General features: G+C 39.0%; 1 protein-coding gene across 2 annotated transcripts; it reads right to left on the reverse strand.

The window, feature by feature from the left end:
- Nucleotides 1-2,264: 2,264 nt before the first annotated feature.
- Nucleotides 2,265-17,356, reverse strand: mastl (microtubule associated serine/threonine kinase-like). 2 transcript variants are annotated; one of them, XM_036582050.1, is made up of 13 exons: nt 16,687-17,356; nt 13,845-13,982; nt 13,591-13,730; nt 12,420-12,508; nt 12,159-12,265; nt 11,863-12,025; nt 10,712-10,881; nt 8,955-10,133; nt 7,374-7,515; nt 7,162-7,182; nt 5,860-5,973; nt 4,708-4,809; nt 2,265-3,492 (listed from the first exon to the last, which is right to left on the reverse strand). In XM_036582050.1, exons 1-13 carry the CDS (start codon nt 16,837-16,839, stop codon nt 3,335-3,337), a joined length of 2,676 nt encoding a protein of 891 aa, XP_036437943.1. In that variant the 5' UTR covers nt 16,840-17,356; the 3' UTR covers nt 2,265-3,334. The 2 variants fall into 2 exon arrangements, with proteins under 2 accessions (XP_036437943.1, XP_036437955.1); XM_036582062.1 differs by lacking the exon at nt 7,162-7,182.
- Between the last annotated feature and the right edge of the window lie 736 nt (nt 17,357-18,092).

Raw genomic sequence — 18,092 nt, forward strand, 5'->3', positions numbered from 1 at the left:
TCGACAAAGTGGTGGAATTCCCCTTTAAACTTTATAAAGAATATTTAATTTTTACTATGCTGTACCTGTATATTTTCCTATACTGTATATTTCTTTTTAATTCTCTCTTAATTGTGTCTTTTGCCCCTGAAAATTGTTTCGCTATGAAGCATTCTGAGTTACTGTGTATTTGAGGCAGGATTTAGTGATGCTGATACCAGGAGATCAATACATTCAGGCGCTAATGTTTTTTTGTTGCATTAGACTGAAAATAATTAATGCGTTTGCATTCAGACTTTCCTATCCTTTAACCTCAGTTTTGTGTTTTCTTTCCTCTTAGTGTAAATTGTTAATACTGTTGATACTTATAATCTGTGTATATTAGAAACAGACCATAATATATAAGAGCTGAGAGGTGATATTTTAATTGTAACATACTGTAATGTAGCATTTAAATCTATATTGAATTGATATCTGACTTCTTTTGAGTAGTACTTGGGAGAGGATATGAGTTTAAAAGTATTGTTTTGAATAGAAACACGATCTTTATATTAATGAAATGACCACTTTCTCTCTTTCGAAGAAGCATCTGCACGTTCTTATTGTTAACCTGAAGCACGAATAAAATTTTCACAAGCTTTTGGAGCACATTGGTCTTCTTATTGTGTTATGAGTTTGTGTTTTATGGCATATTCGCAAAATATCTAAATAATTTAGATAATATGAAATGTGAATGAATGAATTGGGGGTCAAACGATACACTCAGTTTGATCCACGATCCTGGGTTCACGATTCGGTATTCTGAACAAAATCTGAATGGAGAAAATGATTATGATCATGTTGTTATATAGCCAACTAATGGCATTAGAGCTGGGAGGCAGGAGGAGTGCAGGAGAGAGGTGGTGGTGGTGGGTTTTTGGTGAATGTCTATTCTGTACAATGAGCACGGTCAGGTTTATCACAATGGAAAATCACAATGTGACGATCCGCACCGTTACTCCCCCAGAATCGACACTCTTAAAAATTAAAGACCTAAATGCGTTTAAATGGAGTTTTGTTCCCAGAGTTACAGAGGTTTAAAGCTAATCCGAAATCTAAATAGACCTTCTTTAAACATGCTCCTGTCTCTGATCATATTAAAGGAATAGTTCAGTGAAGAGTCATATTTACGTGATATTCTGCTTTCCCCAAATACAGTCGATCAGCCAAGACTTGTTTTTCTTCTTTAGTTTAGAACTGGAGCTGCCAGGCCAGCAAAGCAATACCTAAGACTGACTTACTCTAAGAGAGCTGGAAAACAGTAGCCATAAGAAACACTTTTCCCCACTATATTTACCACTTTTTTACCATCATTAACATTACATATAGAAACTCAACACGTGTTCACTGGTGGTTTTGGATAGTAAATAAAATAGCTATTTTGTGCTGTAGACGTGTTTTTTTATCACCACCACTGAGAAGAAATCTGATAAAGTTTCTCTGCAATGAACCATTTTACATCAAACCACTTTGAATGGTTTTGTTTCCATCTTACATTTTTCGATTCTTTAGTTTACAACTGGAGCTGCCAGGCCAACACAGCAATACCCAAGGCTGGCTTACTATAAGAGAGTTGAAGCTGCACGTCTAATAATGACAACCATATGAAAATGAGGTGTTGTGTTCCATTCTGCAAAGAACTGAACAAAGAAACCTGAACTGATGCAGACATATGCAAACTGTGCTTTAGCAATGAATGTACTGCACTATTTAGGGTGGAATGGAAAATGTAAATAAGAAGCTAACTTCAGCTTCATGCTGCGAGGGGGGCTGTTTGGGGGGCACACTTTCAAATTTGTAATGTGACACTATTGATTTTCTGACTTCCTTATCTCTACCTACATTACCCTACAGTGCTTCTGTGTTGTGAAGCCCTCATGGCTGATCAACTGTTTGTGGGGTAAGTGGACAATTGTGCCCCATGTGAATGTTGTTACATCGCTGTGAAATAATACTTTTGTCCCCTACACCTTTTCTTTCTATTTAAAAAAAAGCAAACCTTTGAAAAAGACCTGAGTGTGAAGAAGCTTTTAAAAGGTTTAAAGAATCCTTACCTGATGTAAAAGTTCTATAGTAACTGAAAAGGTTCTTCCTAGTCTTTACATGACGTGGACTTCAGGACACATCAAAGTTAGTTCTCAACACATCTCATTTACAAAAATGGGTCACTAACGAACCATTCATGAAATGTTTGGAGAACCAAAAGTGGCTCTTCTGTGGCATCACACTGGCACCTTTATTTTTTTAGACTGTATCATGGAGAGAAAACGCTCAGCTAGCTCCGAGACCCTCCCTGATACCATGTTTTACTTAGGAATATGTCACAGTACGAAAGCAACATTGATGATTCCCATTCTCACGGATTTCAAAGGTACAGAAACAATTGTGCTATATATCCCCCATTCACCAGATGTTTGAAAGGTTTAAACATGTTTCTTCCATCTGAGCACAGAACTTTGTGCAATGTTTTTCTACAACTCCCGATTCAATTTTGAAGTATAGAAAGATTAACTGCCCCAAAATGGAAATATTAAATGAATTTTATTTAAACATATGTTCTATTTACATCCATGACACTGAAAGGTAGTGATAAAAACTTCTTTTTGCATAGAAAGTGCACATTATTAGGAACGCACAGACAGATCATTAACGATACTCTGCAGGAATTAGTAAAAAAAAAAAATATTATGAGTAGCACTACACAGAAGACATTTAAAAGCAGTAGTCATATTTATGTCAATGTGATGACAGCACACATAGTAGTGTTATAACAGTATAGTACTCACCCTCCTTGCATGTGCTTGCATACATAGTAATAGTACACTAAAAACATTTTAACCAATTTCGGCAACACTCCCGAATGTACAAATTACTCTAAGAGTGCTGATCTGGAATCAGTGCCTATTTTGTCTGCCACATCCTGAACTGTGGGCATAAGTACACAAGGTAAGCACTAAGCAACTGTATACATGGTTTCGTACGTGCTAAAGCCCCCTACCTTTAAAACCTGTCATTTTAGTAAAGCTGTAACTCTATTCCTCTACATATTTACCCATTTTACCTAAATACTGCTATATGATCTGAGTCATATTAACTGACTCCTGGGTAAGTAATCCAAAGTAGCAAGAGTAACACTTTTTAAAACATTAACAAAGACTCACAAAAAGAAAACACTGAAGGAAGACGGCTATAGAAATCAGCTGAAGCAATTGCACAGGTGGTAGTTACTGCATCAGTAGTCCTTAACACATCTCCATAATGAAGCAATGTGCCACTGAACCGTGAGCTAACAGCGAGCTGAGTGTGTGAGCGTCTGTTACAGGCTGAACCCAGACAGAGCCAAGTGTTGGGCAGTGTTTCTTGCCTCGAAGTATGATGTATCCGTCTCGTCGTCAGGTTGAGGAATGAAGGGCATGGCCTGGTTCTGAAGGTTGTCCCAATCCAAACCCACAAAGAATGGATGCTCTTTCAGCTCTGGAGGAAAACCAGGTGAGACGAAAAGTTAAATCAGCACAACGTTCACAAATATTCGAATGTTTAAGCTTTCAGCACTCTTAACAAGAAAAAAATAAAGGTGCCAAAAGGGTGATTAGGAGGCATGCAATAGAAGAACCAATTTTGGTAACACAACAAACCTTTCAATTGATGGTTCTTTAAAGAACTGTTTTTGTAAATGAGACGTTTGAGTATGAAGAACCTTGAACAACCCCCTACCTAATGTAAAGGTTCTATTCCAATTAGAAGTTTTCTAGAGCCATATGTCCAAGCAAAGGAACCTTACTTATTTAAAGAGTGAAGGCAAGAAAATGGTATTTACGTGCAATGTGAGCACTTTCTAAACATAAAGACTTCACCTATGCAAGATGCACAGCAGCCTTGAAGCTGCATAAAATGATTTGCAGAGTTTGTGAAAGTTTAAATCTTTGCCAATCTGAAAATTGTCCATCATGAACAATTGTTTAAGTGTGCATTAAGTTTATTATGTAATTTTACAAGGTCTCAATATGAACCTCCTCCAGCTGTACAGACAACATCAATGCCATAGTCAAATTAATCCCATACTCGATTGAGCATGTCGGGTGTCGCTGCACTCACGGCTCTTTCAGTGCGATTTCGGAGATCATCCAGTGTTGTTGGGAGTGGCACATAAACAGAATCCTTAACGTACCCCCGCAAAAAAAAAAAGTCACACGGCGTGAAATCTGGTGATGCTAGTGACTTTTTTCTTGGAACTGTTGGTACCAACGACCAATGAGTTGTTGGAGGTTCACTGTCATACTGACACTCTGTAACTCTATGACCTCCTCTTTCAATCGGGTTGTGATTGGTTCCTAGGCGCCTCACGGTTGTAAAAATATGGCGCTTTGAAATAGGATGAATCTTTTTGAATCACCCTACAAAAAGGGCTTTATTAAGAAAGTAAAACTGAAATTAGTTGCACTGAAACTAATAGTAGCAGATAACTGACTGTAGCAAATAAATGCAAAGGACAAAAAAATGAGCTATTTAATAGCTTTAAATGGTAAGCATCACAAAGGCCCTGTTTTTAAACATTCCTGGGGCCTCATTTAACAATGGTAGGAAACTATTTTTAATTCTCTGAAAACAAATGACTGAAGGAGGCAATGCTGTGATATCCTTCAAATAACTATTACTATTTTATTGGCATTTCTTTGACACTGTCCTCACCTTTCAGGCCAGCCCGTTTGTTTACATCTGTAGTAAGGAGAATCTCTATGGCATTTCTCGCACTGTGGGGCAATTCCTCTTCTCCATCAGGCCATGGTATATCTGCATTGTCAGAAGTTCAGAAGTGTCATAATGTATCACAACTGTCACCTCGAAATGCATAACCAGCAATCTTGAAAGTGAAACAGAAACTGGGTGTATAATGCAAATGAAGGATGAGTCAGTGTTCTATAAATACATACATCATCATGATATCGTTATACGCGACCATTCAAAAGTTTGGAATCACTTGTTATGATGTTATTTTATTCAATTAAAAACATTGACAGATTAGACTGAAACACCAGAAGATACATGTTACAATATTATTACTAAAGACATTACTAAATGACATTACTTTAGTACAGACATTACTAAACAATACATAATTTACAGTAATTAATTATTTATTTATGGTAATTTCATGATAAATTATCTGCCTTAAGATTTCATCATTTCATCACCACTTTTAAAATACAAAGCATTCTCACTGTTCATTTTATTGTAATTTCTTCTGTTTTACAGATTTCTCTGTCATTTCAGAATCTTCTATAACTCTGTTCATCATTTTGGAGTTACTGTTTTTATAACCCATTACAAATTTATGGAGTAGTAACTAGGGCTTAAAAATTGGTCATTTTATATTGAAATTGCAATTTGAAAGAGCCAAATTGCTGTTTCATTTAAAACCTGTATTATCCACACAGTCTTTTAAGTGGGGAAATCTAACCTAATATCAGAGCTTATGAACCACCTATGTATGAGTTAGACCAAACACCTAAGTGCTGTGTACATGACAACACAACTACAACTAACTGGCAGTGAAGCCTCAAGCCAAAAAAATGGATTTTCTGGTCGTCTTGGCCAAAATAACAGGCCAGTACCTCATTTTATATTAAATAAAAATACTGGTCAGTAAAATCACAATTAAATATTGTTCCCAAATCCTTTATCCCTAGTAGAAGCATCTTATTAGTACAATTTTATACATGTGCCTGTAACAAAAGACTCTTGGTTTTAAATGAATGAAAACAGTGATTCTAAACTGTACTGTAGTACTTTGACTGTAGCGTATATCCACTTATATTGTTTTGTTATAAGGGAGTGAATCACCTCGGTTGAGAATGTTCTGGAACACAAGTTGAGGAGTTTCATCGTTGAACGGCGGTACTCCAGTGAGGAACTCGAAGAGGCAGACACCCAGCGCCCACCAGTCCACCATGAAATCTAAGATGGGGGGGGAAAAAACATCATTACTGTCTTATCAACTTTTCAACAATATACTCAAAAATGTTAGACTGTGATCACAAACCTACTCTACAGCTGTGAGAGCAGGGGGAGGTTAAAGTTAATAATTGTGGAGGGAAAAGCATTGACATTATAAGCATAGCGTAAAATTTGGGACAATTTCAAATTATTTTTACATTAGTTATGGAATTTTAATCATTTGTTTTTAGATGTTTTCATCAATGAAGGTCTAAAGCAGGGAAATATAAATAATCATTCAAATAATAATAAATAATTCAAAATCACAGACTGAAGTACAGAATTCTAACGTTTTTCTGGACTAAAGCTGAGCCTAGTCCTGCAATAAATGTATTTATTTTAAAAACGTCCCCCACTATCTGGGATTCCCCCGTGGACAGCTAGAGAAGAACCAAGCCCCTAACTATGCCCTCCCAGTCATGAATGGATGAGCTATTAATAAGAATCAAACTTGGGTCCTGTCTTCTTGGATAGATGCCATACTAAGAAGTCTAATATTGTTTTCCTCTGATAAGAAATAAACACCAGTTGCTGCTAATGAATCATTACTCTGGTTCCATCACCAATAATGGTTGCAACACCACCAATGTAAATATAACCCCCTTATAGCACAGACTGTCCCAGTCTGTTCCAAAAGGACCCACAACCAGTCTGAATTTTTCATCTACTTCACCTCCTAACACACCAGCGCCAGGTAATCGCCACTCTACAGGCCAGATGTGTTAAGAGCTGGAACAGAACAAAGCCAACTAGGGATCCTTTTAGGACCAGCTTGGAAGTTTCTGCCAATTTTCCAGTGGAATGTCCCAGAATTCCCAAGTTCAAAGAGCATCACTGAAGCAGTAAGAATGGCAAGTCAAGCGCAGCCAATCATGGAAGTGATTGTCCATCAATATTACTGAAATTAGTCAGCCATTTCCTTTGATAAATGTCATTAAAAAGGACACTTCAACCAAACCTTGTGTGGCTAATAATGTGTGAATGTTAGCAGGGACCCATTGGCATTAGGCAATGCTGGCTATCTTTCATTCATTATTAGCTCTGTAGGCATGTTTGGATGAAGTATTCCTTTACAGAGAAGCCGCTTGCTCATGCACCAACACACTGAGCACAAATTCAGCACTCCGCACAAGTTTCCAATGTACTCACCGCGCTCAAGTGTTCCTGCAACTAAAACATAAGGTCCAATAAAGAAGCCATTCAGTGCACATGGCAATCAATCATTTGAGTACACAAAACAAACTGAGCTGCATATGAAGTGTATGAAAAGATCAAAAGTTAGTTTAGTTTTGCATCTTATAAAAGATTTGCAGTAAGATGTGCAGTAAATTTATCCTAGTTATAATCCAATCTCCTCTTACCATGATGTTTGCCCACTAAAAGTTCTGGGGCCAAGTAGTCAGGGGTGCCTAGGATGGGAGCCCCCTCCACTGGACCTGGACCTCTACGGACACTCTTGGGTGTTCGATAAGGGGTGTGGGACAAAACCATAGGCTGTGGAGTCTGATTTATAAAACAAAGAAGAAAAAAAAAATCATAAAAGAAAACAAACAAACCAGAAAAAGAAACAGCAAGGAGTTTAAAGAAAAGCAGGGCATTAGGATTCCTTCACATTTTAAACAAGGCAAGGCTAAAATCTAAAAACATAAAATGCAATTTCCACTTGTTTTGGAGGCCCCACAGTTGAACCATCCATAACTTTACTTCAGTAACTTTAAAGGAATATACACTATGTGGACAAAAGTATTGGGACACACCTTTTAATTATTGAATTCAGGTGTTTCATTCAGTCTCATCGACACAGATGTACAAAATCAAGCACCTAGCCATGCAGTTTGCCTTTACAAACATTTGTGACAGAAATGGGTCGTTCTAAAGAGCTGTAAACGAGTGTGGTGCTGTAATAGGATGCCACAGTTGCAACAGTTTGCTATTTTTTTTTCCTTCCTAGATTCTCCTCGATCAACCTTGAGTGGTATTATTGAAATGTGGAAGCATTTAGGAACCACAGCAACTCCGCCACGAACTGTCAGACCACGTAAAGTTACAGAGCGAGTCCCTGAGTGCTGAGGCGCCTAGTGCATAAAAGTCACCAACTCTCTGCTGACTCAATAACTGCAGAGTTCCAAACCTCCTCTGGCATCAACATCAGCACAAAAAATGTGCACCAGGAGCTTCATGGCAGGGTTTCCATGGCCGAGCAGCTACATGCAAACCTAACATCACTAACCACAATGCCAAGCGTTGAACGGAATGGCGTAAAGCACGCCGCCACTGGACTCTGGAGCAGTGGAATCATGCTTCTCTATCTGGCGGTCTGATGGACGAGTCTGGGTTTGGTGAATGCCAGAAGAACATTACCTGCCTGACTGCACTGTGCTGTGCCAACTGTAAACTGTGGTGGAGGAGGGATAATGCTATGGGGTTGTTTTTCAGGAGTTGGCCTAGAACCCTTAGTTCCAGTGAAGGGAAATCTTAATGCTTCAGCAGAACAAGACATTTTGGACAATTATATGCTATATACCATGTTTGGGGAAGAACTGTTATAACTGCAAGGGGGGCAATTCCATATTAATGTCTTTGGATTTCGAATGGAACATCATAAAAGCTCCTGTAGATGTAATATGTAGGTGTCCCAATACTTTTGTCCACATAGTGTTTTTCAGTGTAAATTTGTATGATTTACAAAACAATTTTAGTCTTCGTAGGTGAGCAAGCAAAAAGGGGCTAGCATCTAAAGTTTGACTAGTATCTAAAGTCATGCCACCAACTTTAGAAGGTCAAAGAACCTGAAACACTAGTAAAGTTGCTCTAAGAGTTCATGTCCCAGCTGTCTGAATGGCCTTTAATGTGTCTGCTATGCATACTTAAATGATTGAGTTTTACTAGCATTCAGTTGTTGCTTTCTTTCCCTGAAACTAACTTTTTTTCTGATGACCTACCTGGTACAGTGAGCTGTTGAGGCTAGACCTTTTCTTCTGCACGGGGGTCACAGCAGTTGGAGCACTGTGGAAGGAGGATGAGGCTGACATGTCCATTGCTTCCATGGAGGCAATACTGAGACGAGAGCTGCAGGACATGTTGGATCGGTTAATGGAGCTGCAGTAGCTTCTGAAGGCCACCACATTCCTAGGTTTGAGGAAGGAAGGTGATTTGACCAGGCTGCTGGACCGAACGTGATGGTCCAAGACGGAGCAATCCGATTCACTCTTCTGATGGTGCGCATCATGCTGCTTCGGTGTGTCAGAGTATTCTGTCTGCGGTGGAACCACAGCAGATATCTCATTTTCATCCAGCTCCTGGAATGAAGGCAAGAGAGCACCTCTTGGACAGTTTTTTGGAGGAGGTGTGTTTGTAATCACAGACATTTCGTGGACTGAACTGTCTGAATCTAGGCTAAGGCTTCTACTCAGGTTAACTTCAGGAGAAGACGTGAAGCTGGAGCTGGCCACAGCACCGCCATTTTCTCCTGGCTCTTCCAGCTCACACAAAAGATTCTTGGCCACATTAGCAGGGCTGGACTGTTTGGGGCCCCTGGCTCTCTGATCTGAGGCTTTCCACATTGCTCCTTCACTACCCAACCCAACAGCAGAGAAAATCCCTGTCAGACCTGTATGGCCTCTTGCATCATTCTCTGGAATTGGAAAACATCTCCTGTACTCAACGTCACTCTTCTTGGCTTGGATCTCAGCTTGCTCAGGGCTCTTGTCCACCAATGCAAACCCTCGTTTAACTGAAGAGCTCGGCTTTTGAGCAGACACTTTCTCCAGTGATTGGCTAGTGCAGACGAAACCCGTCTCAAGTTTTGTAAGGCTGCTCTCAAATGACTGTTTAAGAGGAGTCTTATTGCTGGGAGAAAGGCAGATATCAGCTTCAGTGAAGTGGAGCCTCTTTCCTGCTGAAGTATCTGGCTTTACGTTCTTCATGTCCACAATGACTTTATTAAGAGACCGTGACCTTGAGTTTAAGTTGTGGAGTGGTGTCAGTGGAGTCTCGTTTCCAGGCGTCCGTATTTCACTTCTCATTTTTCCCTCAGAAACAGTCACAGGGTGTTTTTGTCCAGCTCGGTCAACTACATCCTTTCCATGTGGAGGCGGGACGTTCTCATTGCCTTCTAATTTCTACAAAAGCACAACATTGTCCTTATTAGTATCAACAGGCACAGTTGTCCAATGGCAACATCCTGTCTACACTTATGCATAACCTTGTTTTAAATCCTATTTTGTTACAAACCTGCCCAAAACACAAAGTCAAGCATTCTATTTAATGAAACATAGCAGCCAAATAATGCTAACACAGCTAGCAATTACCAAAAGCTGGGGGCATTCATCTGTTCATTTAACTTAGGACTGATATGATACATAATATTAGTAATTGAGTAATCTACTGATTATTAGAAAATATATCTAGTAATCATGCCAAATAATAAACATGTGCTTAACTGAAAAACAAACCATGCATAGCCTTTCAAACATTACAAAATACTTCTAGCCTTAGAAATTTGTTTAAAAAATAAAATGAAACTCTAAAACTGTGCATTATCATCATGAAAACTGGCAACTAATCATTCATTGTGAAGGAAAACGTTTTCTGAACAGAGTAAAAGAGTTATTATAGAGCATAACTGCACTTATTACATTATTTTTGCACTTATTGTTTGAGTTCCTTGGTCTACCTAACTATATGTAAGACTTTTTACCTGCTCATCTTCCCACAGTGGGCTGATGCAGCTCTCAGAGTCAGTGGCAGACAGCAGGAGAGAAGAGTGAGCACTGCCAACACTTAAGGACTCAAACCTCTTCCTGGCCTTCAACAGCCTTGGCGTCAGGCTTTTAGCCACTACACCAGGGCTAAAGACACTGTTAGCTCCTGAAAGAGAAAAAATACTCAGCTAATAAAAATGAAACTAATAAATCAGCGAATACCTGAATTGATCAAGGCTTCTCTGCATGTGATTAAGGGTGGGCAATGTGACAAAAGCCATGTTTACACGCAGCCTAATAATCCATTAATAATCCGACTAATAGCTCAATCGGAATAGAATACGTCCATGTATACACCTCAATCAGAATAGACTAGTCCAATTGAGGCCGTTCGGAATACAGTTTCTATCCGATTGAGCGAGATGGGTAATCCTGTAAATAATCCGTTAAATAGAAGAATAATATCCATGTAAACGCCTGTATCTGATTACATTCCCAATTGGAAAGTTTAAGTACGTTCAAGTTTATACCGTTCAACATGGCGGAGCAGAAACTGGTCTGCGGAGGAGACGAAGTTTATGCTCTGATCTTTAAAAGACGGCAGTGGGACGGACGTCCAGCTTATGTGTCTCAGAACACGACGTCTTCCTCTCTGCCTTCTTTAATAAGGACATGTGAAGGACGTTTTCCTGAGTCTGACATCATTTTAAAGTAATTAGATACACAAGCACTGCTCACTGCTGCTCGTCTCACTCTGACTGGACTCACTGGATGCTCGTTGTCATGGTAATGTCTACACTGAGTGGTTCTCTACGCATGCAATTTTGGATCTGATTATTTGTAGTGAGCATGTAAACTGAGATTTTCGTCAGATTGTTGAGTAGAGTGAGAATATAAACACCTCAGTCTTAATCTGTAATCAGAATCTATTCAATCGGATTGGCAAAAATATTTGCATGTAAACACAGCCAATGTCACATAACACTTTTTTGTTTTGGAGTAGGGATGCATCGATATTGATACCAGTATCGGGTTTGACACTTGTGTTTCATGATGTTATACTTTTGTCATATCTCCCACCCTTAAATGCAGTCCAACAGGTCAGAGCTAAAACAACACATCGATCTTATTGAAAACAGTGAAATACCAAGGGCTCGTGTGGGACACATAGGAGAACGCAGGTGGTCCCTTCGTCTGGCCAGCAGAGGAGAACACAGCAAACTCTTTCTCTGCTCTGCTTTCCCACAGGACACAGGGCTGGCCACGGCTGAGGCGCTGCTGTGACGCTTGCCTTCTAACACTGGAGTATTCTTTTATTTAGAAGAAATAGCAACACAAAGAGAATTTACTGTGTCTGATGCTTCAGTTGACTTTCTGACAAAACAGACACCCACATGAATTTGTAAGCATACTGTGCATTTTCAAACATCTTATTATACTCACAAGACCAAGGGAACTTATCAAGGACAAAACTTGACCAGGCGTTCTGAAATAATCTTTCTTTGGTTTTGCCAAAGACGGTGTGGTCAATATGTCCATAAGATTCAGTTCTAGAGAGGATAAAAACAAACATTTCCATTAGCCAAAGCTTGAAGGTACAAAATGAAAATAAGAACAGTAAGACTGCACAAATTTGCAGACTACAGATTAATAGACTGAAGTATGAAAGATTTTATGATGACTCAGCTTTACAGGCCACCATACCTCTGTCAAGTTTCACTTTGGAGAGGCCGAAATCAGTCAGCTTAATGTGGCCTTCATTGGAGATAAGCATGTTGTCAGGTTTGAGATCCCTGAGAAAGAAGAAAGATGAACATTTTTGTTTACTGTCAGAATGAATGATGGCGAAGATGTAGAAGTGGTGGATAGTTTTAGCCTGCCTGGATCAATTATTAACAACAAAGGATCCAGCAATACGCAGACTGGCTCTCAGCAGAAAAAGGGACAAAGGACAGAGATGGCACAATTCCACTTTTTCTTATCCAAAACCAATGCTAAAACAAAAACCTCAAGTATCGGTCAATTTTTAATTAAAGCATTTCACATTAGATGGTCATTTAAAAGTAGGCTACTATACTCTCACACACTCACACACATCATCTAAACCGCTTATCCTTCTGGGTCGCGGTGGGTGCTGGAGCCTTATCCCAGCTGTCATTGGGCGAAAGGCAGGAGACACCCTGGACAGGTGGCTACTATACTCAAACTACTTAAATATTCTGCTACCCCACAGGAAGAATTACATCACACAGTGTGAATGAGTGCTATTTCAGGATAGATTTGTTACAAGATGAAATCACATTCATTATTTTTCTTTTTTTGCCTCCGATTTCCCATCCAGCATATTCTGCTGACATCAGCCTGACAACCATCAATACAGATATGCCATCACTAATAAAGGAGCTGGAACATCATCAAAAGTTTGTCCCTATAAAAAAAGGTCAGAATTGCCCAGGCTGTAGTCTTTTCTGTGGTTCTTTATGGACAAAAAAAGGACACCAAAAAAAAACCTGAAATCCGGTTTTGGTGAAAACTTTTGAGAGTACCTTGGAAGGTAAAAATTTGGATCTTTGACCACCTTAAGCTTCACATCTCAGTCAAAGCCAAGACAACTAATTTGAAGCTCCTATTTGGACACAGAAGAGAACCAATTCATTGAAAAAGAAAATTATGCTTAAGGTAAAAGAGGAAGAGGACAATCAGCAACAAGACAGATGAAGACAATTAGAGAACTCATGACTAAGAAGCCTAAAGACCCAAACAGAAGACAAGATATTCTAGAAAAACACCACTGGTCACCAGGAACTGGAATCGACTTGATGGCACTTAATAACAATAAACATAACAGTAGTTTCTTATAGTAAGGAATATGTACCTGTGGATGATTCCATGTCGGTGGAGATAATCCAAAGCTAGCGCTACTTCTGAAATGTATTTTAATGACATGTCCTCATCAAAGTAGCCATAGATGTGCAGCAGTGACTTCACATCGCCACCAATCAGGTACTCCATCACCTAAAAAATAAAAATAAACGCCGCAAAGGTCATCAGTTCACGGTCTAGAATTCAGAAACTCAAATAAAAAGACATCAATTAATGACAATAATTGCAGGATTAGTTTCTACCCACCAAATACACCTTGGCTGCTGTCTGAAGAGAGTAAAACAAGTGTACAATGAAAGGGCTTTTGCTGAGGGCCAGCGCATCTCTCTCCGCCCGCATCTGATCACTCATGTTCTTGTCCACCATGTCTGACTTCTTCACCACCTTGGGAATGATTACAAAACCAACACAAACACATTAAGCTAGCCAGGATTGTGGAGCACTTTTTATATGAAAAGACTGCTAGTAATTAAGACTATACAACATAGACAAAACATAATTACTGTAAATACAGCGTTCAATACTGTAATATTCATTACAATAACTGCAAACACTCAGCAGAAACATTCAGCTTTCAACTGACAAAGTGATGTCAAGCTCAATAAACACTATTAGGAATGTAACAACTCATCCAGTCTCTTCAATGCATTAAATCAAAAGGCTGCACATAAAAAAATTACACTGATTGACTGACTGATTTTTGGGGCACTGTGCAATGAAAATATTCTTCTTTTCTTTCCTCTCATTGTTCTGAAGTCAAAGTTGAAGGTTTAGGGTGATTACCTGAGAATATTCATTCATGCAGAGATCGATAAATGTTTATGTAAATAATGTTTAGTCATAAACTGAACTGAACCTTAATATACAATTCTGGTTGCTGCATGTACGAGTCATATCGATCATAAACGCCTGAAGAGGACTCAAATAACAGTGCTGTGAAATACTGTGAAAATATTGAATCACTGCCTTACAAACTGAGATCATATCGTACTGCAACTTTTAAAAAATTAAAATGACTAAAGTGCAAGGTTTTCTTTTTTGGATATACAAATAATGACACCTGCTTGAATAATTAAAAATAATCAAGAAGTGACCAACTTCTCATTACTGTAACACAGTAAGATTTGTAGATACATGTGCAAATAATGTTTTTTTTTTCCCCTCACAACTTTTCAAATCTGTATACTGTTGCAAGACTAGCATTTCACAATTTTTCTCTCATTACTGCAACACACTGAAAGCCATTTAGTTTCTTTGCACTGGTGTAACATAACCTAACATGTTATTTTCATTCACTTTGAGAGTTTACAAGGTAAATACTGAAAAACTAATTAGAAAAGCAAAAAAATATCAAAATCAGTAACGATAAACAGATATGTGGACAATGTGTTGGTAATGAGAATTAGGGGTAAAAAAAATGCCAAGAACAAAAAAACAGAAAACTGAAAAAAATGTTTAAAAGTATGTTTAAAATTGTTTTAAAAGATGGTTCTTCAAGGGTTCTTTATGGAATCAGGGTTTTTTATAAAATCATAAACACTCGAAAAACCATTTACATGATTAAATGATTCTTTGCACAGTGAAATTGTCCTTCAGATTGGCAGAGAATGTGTTGTACATGGTTCTACATAGAACCTTTTTGAAAATGGTTCTATATAGCACCAAAAAGAGTGTTTCTATTGTTACAAGCTTGACATCATGACAATAGCAGAACCGTCTTTGGTGCTACTGACGGAGATTTTGAATAAATATTCCCTTAATCAGTAATCAAACAGATTAGATGTTGTAATCAATAACCAAATAGGTAGTATTGCCTAACAGAGAATATTAATTCTTTCACAAAGGGTCGGCCTTAGACTGTCTGCATAGGAGATTCTAGACACTGGAAAGCCTCTGGGTTCACAGAGAGGCCTGTGTGTACCTACTGACCCAGTGAAGAGAGGGGCAAGTTGACCCTAAAAGGTAGAGCAGGCTGGTAAAAAACCTGTTGAAGCCAGTTTTGAGGAGTGAGCTCATCATGCGATGGCCAAACTGATGGACAAAGAGATGCACCTATTAGAGAATGAGCTAATATCAAAATGTGAGAAGTAAGGAGGGGGGATATGTTGTTTAGAACACTGTATTTGCACAGTTGGGGTCTTTCGAGACCCTGATGCTAAAATAAAGAAGCCTTTTTCTCCCTTCCACAAGAACTCAGCGGCTGAAGTCTTTTATTCTACTTTCTTTTATTTTTGATTGAATACCCTTTCTATTTTTTGTTCATTTTATTTTTGTTTATTTCTGTAAGTGATTAAGTCAATAATTAGAACAAAACCACAGCACAGAATAGTTTAGATTTTAAAAACCATCATATGTCGGGGCTTTGGGCAAGGAAGCAAACAGCTCAACAACTATATAGAACCATTTTCAAAAAAGGTTCTATATGTATGTCTATACAATACATTCTCAATCGATCTGAAAAACCATTTCACCATGCACAGTACCACTGACGCAGGAAAAGGTTCTACACAGAGCTCATGGTTCTAAATAGAATCACTGCCTTTACTAAAGAACCACTTTTTCAACCCTCCTACTATCTTTGAGGTCAGTCTGACCCCAGGCTGTTTTAGCTGTATAAAACATATGAAATATCAACATCTGACACACATCTGTTTTGGCTGTTCTGGGTGATACTGTTGTCACTAAAACATACAATTTTATAATCTTCAAAAAAAGAAGCTTCCCTCTGGTTTAGGGCCCAAACCTAACACAGCCACACCTGTAGTAGCACAGGAACCACTGGTAGCTCATAAGACATGAGAGGGAAACTCCCACCGGACTCTTTGTTCCCCGAAGGGTTAAATTGCTGGGGTCAAACTGACCCCACGGATAAAAGATGTTAGTAAATGTAAGGATAACAGGAGCGTTAGGTGTGAAGGGCTCAGACAGACCTAACTAAATCACAATAAGAGTATTGCCTCGTTAATCTGCGCGATATTTATGCCATATTATATTATTATGTTTTATTATATATATATATATATATATATATATATATATATATATACATATATATATATACACATATATATCAGTACGGTTACCTTACCTTCACGGCGTACAGTTTGGAGTGGCTCTTCTTCCTCGCCAGGAACACTTTACCGAAGGCGCCGCGGCTGATGGGCTTCACCACCTCGAAGTCGTCGATGGTGGGCGGCTTGGGCACTTCCACCGCGGCCACGGGCTTCTCCGGAGCCTCCATCGCCCTGGACTGCCTTGACTAGTCAGGTATTTGGAGTCTGTTTTAAGGAACTAACGCAGCTGCTGAACGAACTCAAACCTCGGGCTGCATTCCGGCAGAGCTACGTTTCCGTTACACCGGCGAGGCGGATTTCTGCCAAAACACACAGACCAAACTCCTCCAAACCGCTCATAACCGCACAATACGATCAGTAACAGCACCATTAGCTCCCTGACGGCGTCCGTTCTCCGTTTTCTCCCTCAGAACAGTCAGTAATCCGCCGGCGGCTCCTCCATGCTCCGCGTCTGACAGGCTAACCGCACTTTGTTTTCAATTTTTCAAATTTCGCTGCTTGTTTTGGGGGCCTTGGTGACGTAGTACAAAAAAAGGAAAAAATAAAAATGTTAAAAACAAGGATAGAAATATGTTGGGGAAAACGCGTATCTGGAGTATAGATATACATATATATCGCTGCCCAACAGATTATCTTTCTTATATAAAAATAATAAAAATAAAAAGACTTTTTAAAATGTTCTCAGTCCACATCAGGCGCATATCGGGTCTACTATAGTGAGCTCGCTTGAAGTCAATGCGCCCCCTGACGGAGGACGAAAGAAGAGCCGAGACAAGATTCAAGAGTTTTATTGTCGAATGCGCAGCAGAAACAGGCAGTACAGTGTACTGTACTGTACTGTACAGTGAAATTCTTACTTTGCTGTTCCTCCATTCACCAAATATATTTATTTTGTTTATTCTGCGATGTGAAGGCTGTTATGCATCCTATTGATATACTTGTTTATGTATATATATATATATATATATATATATATATATATATATATATAGTTATATGCTTGAAAAAAAATGCTACATTAACTACACTACATGTACACTCATCAGTCCTAACATTATGACCACCTCCTTGTTTCTACGCTCGTTGTCCATTTTATCAGCTCCACTTACTATATAGGAGCACTTTGTAGTTCTACAGTTACAGACTGTAGTCCATCTGTTTCTCTGCATACTTTGTTAGCCCCCTTTTACCCTGTTCTTCAATGGTCAGGACCCCCAGAGGACCACCACAGAGCAGGTACTATTTGGGTGGTGGATCATTCTCAGCACTGCAGTAACACGTGGTGGTGGTGTGTTAGTGTATGTTGTGCTGGTGTGAGTGGATCAGACACAGCAGTGCTCCTGGAGTTTTTAAACACTGTGTCCACTCACTGTCCACTCTATTAGACACTCCTACCTTGTTGGTCCACCTTGTAGATGTA

The sequence above is a fragment of the Colossoma macropomum genome, unplaced genomic scaffold (genome assembly GCF_904425465.1).
Source record: "Colossoma macropomum unplaced genomic scaffold, Colossoma_macropomum, whole genome shotgun sequence".
Lineage (NCBI taxonomy): Eukaryota > Metazoa > Chordata > Actinopteri > Characiformes > Serrasalmidae > Colossoma > Colossoma macropomum.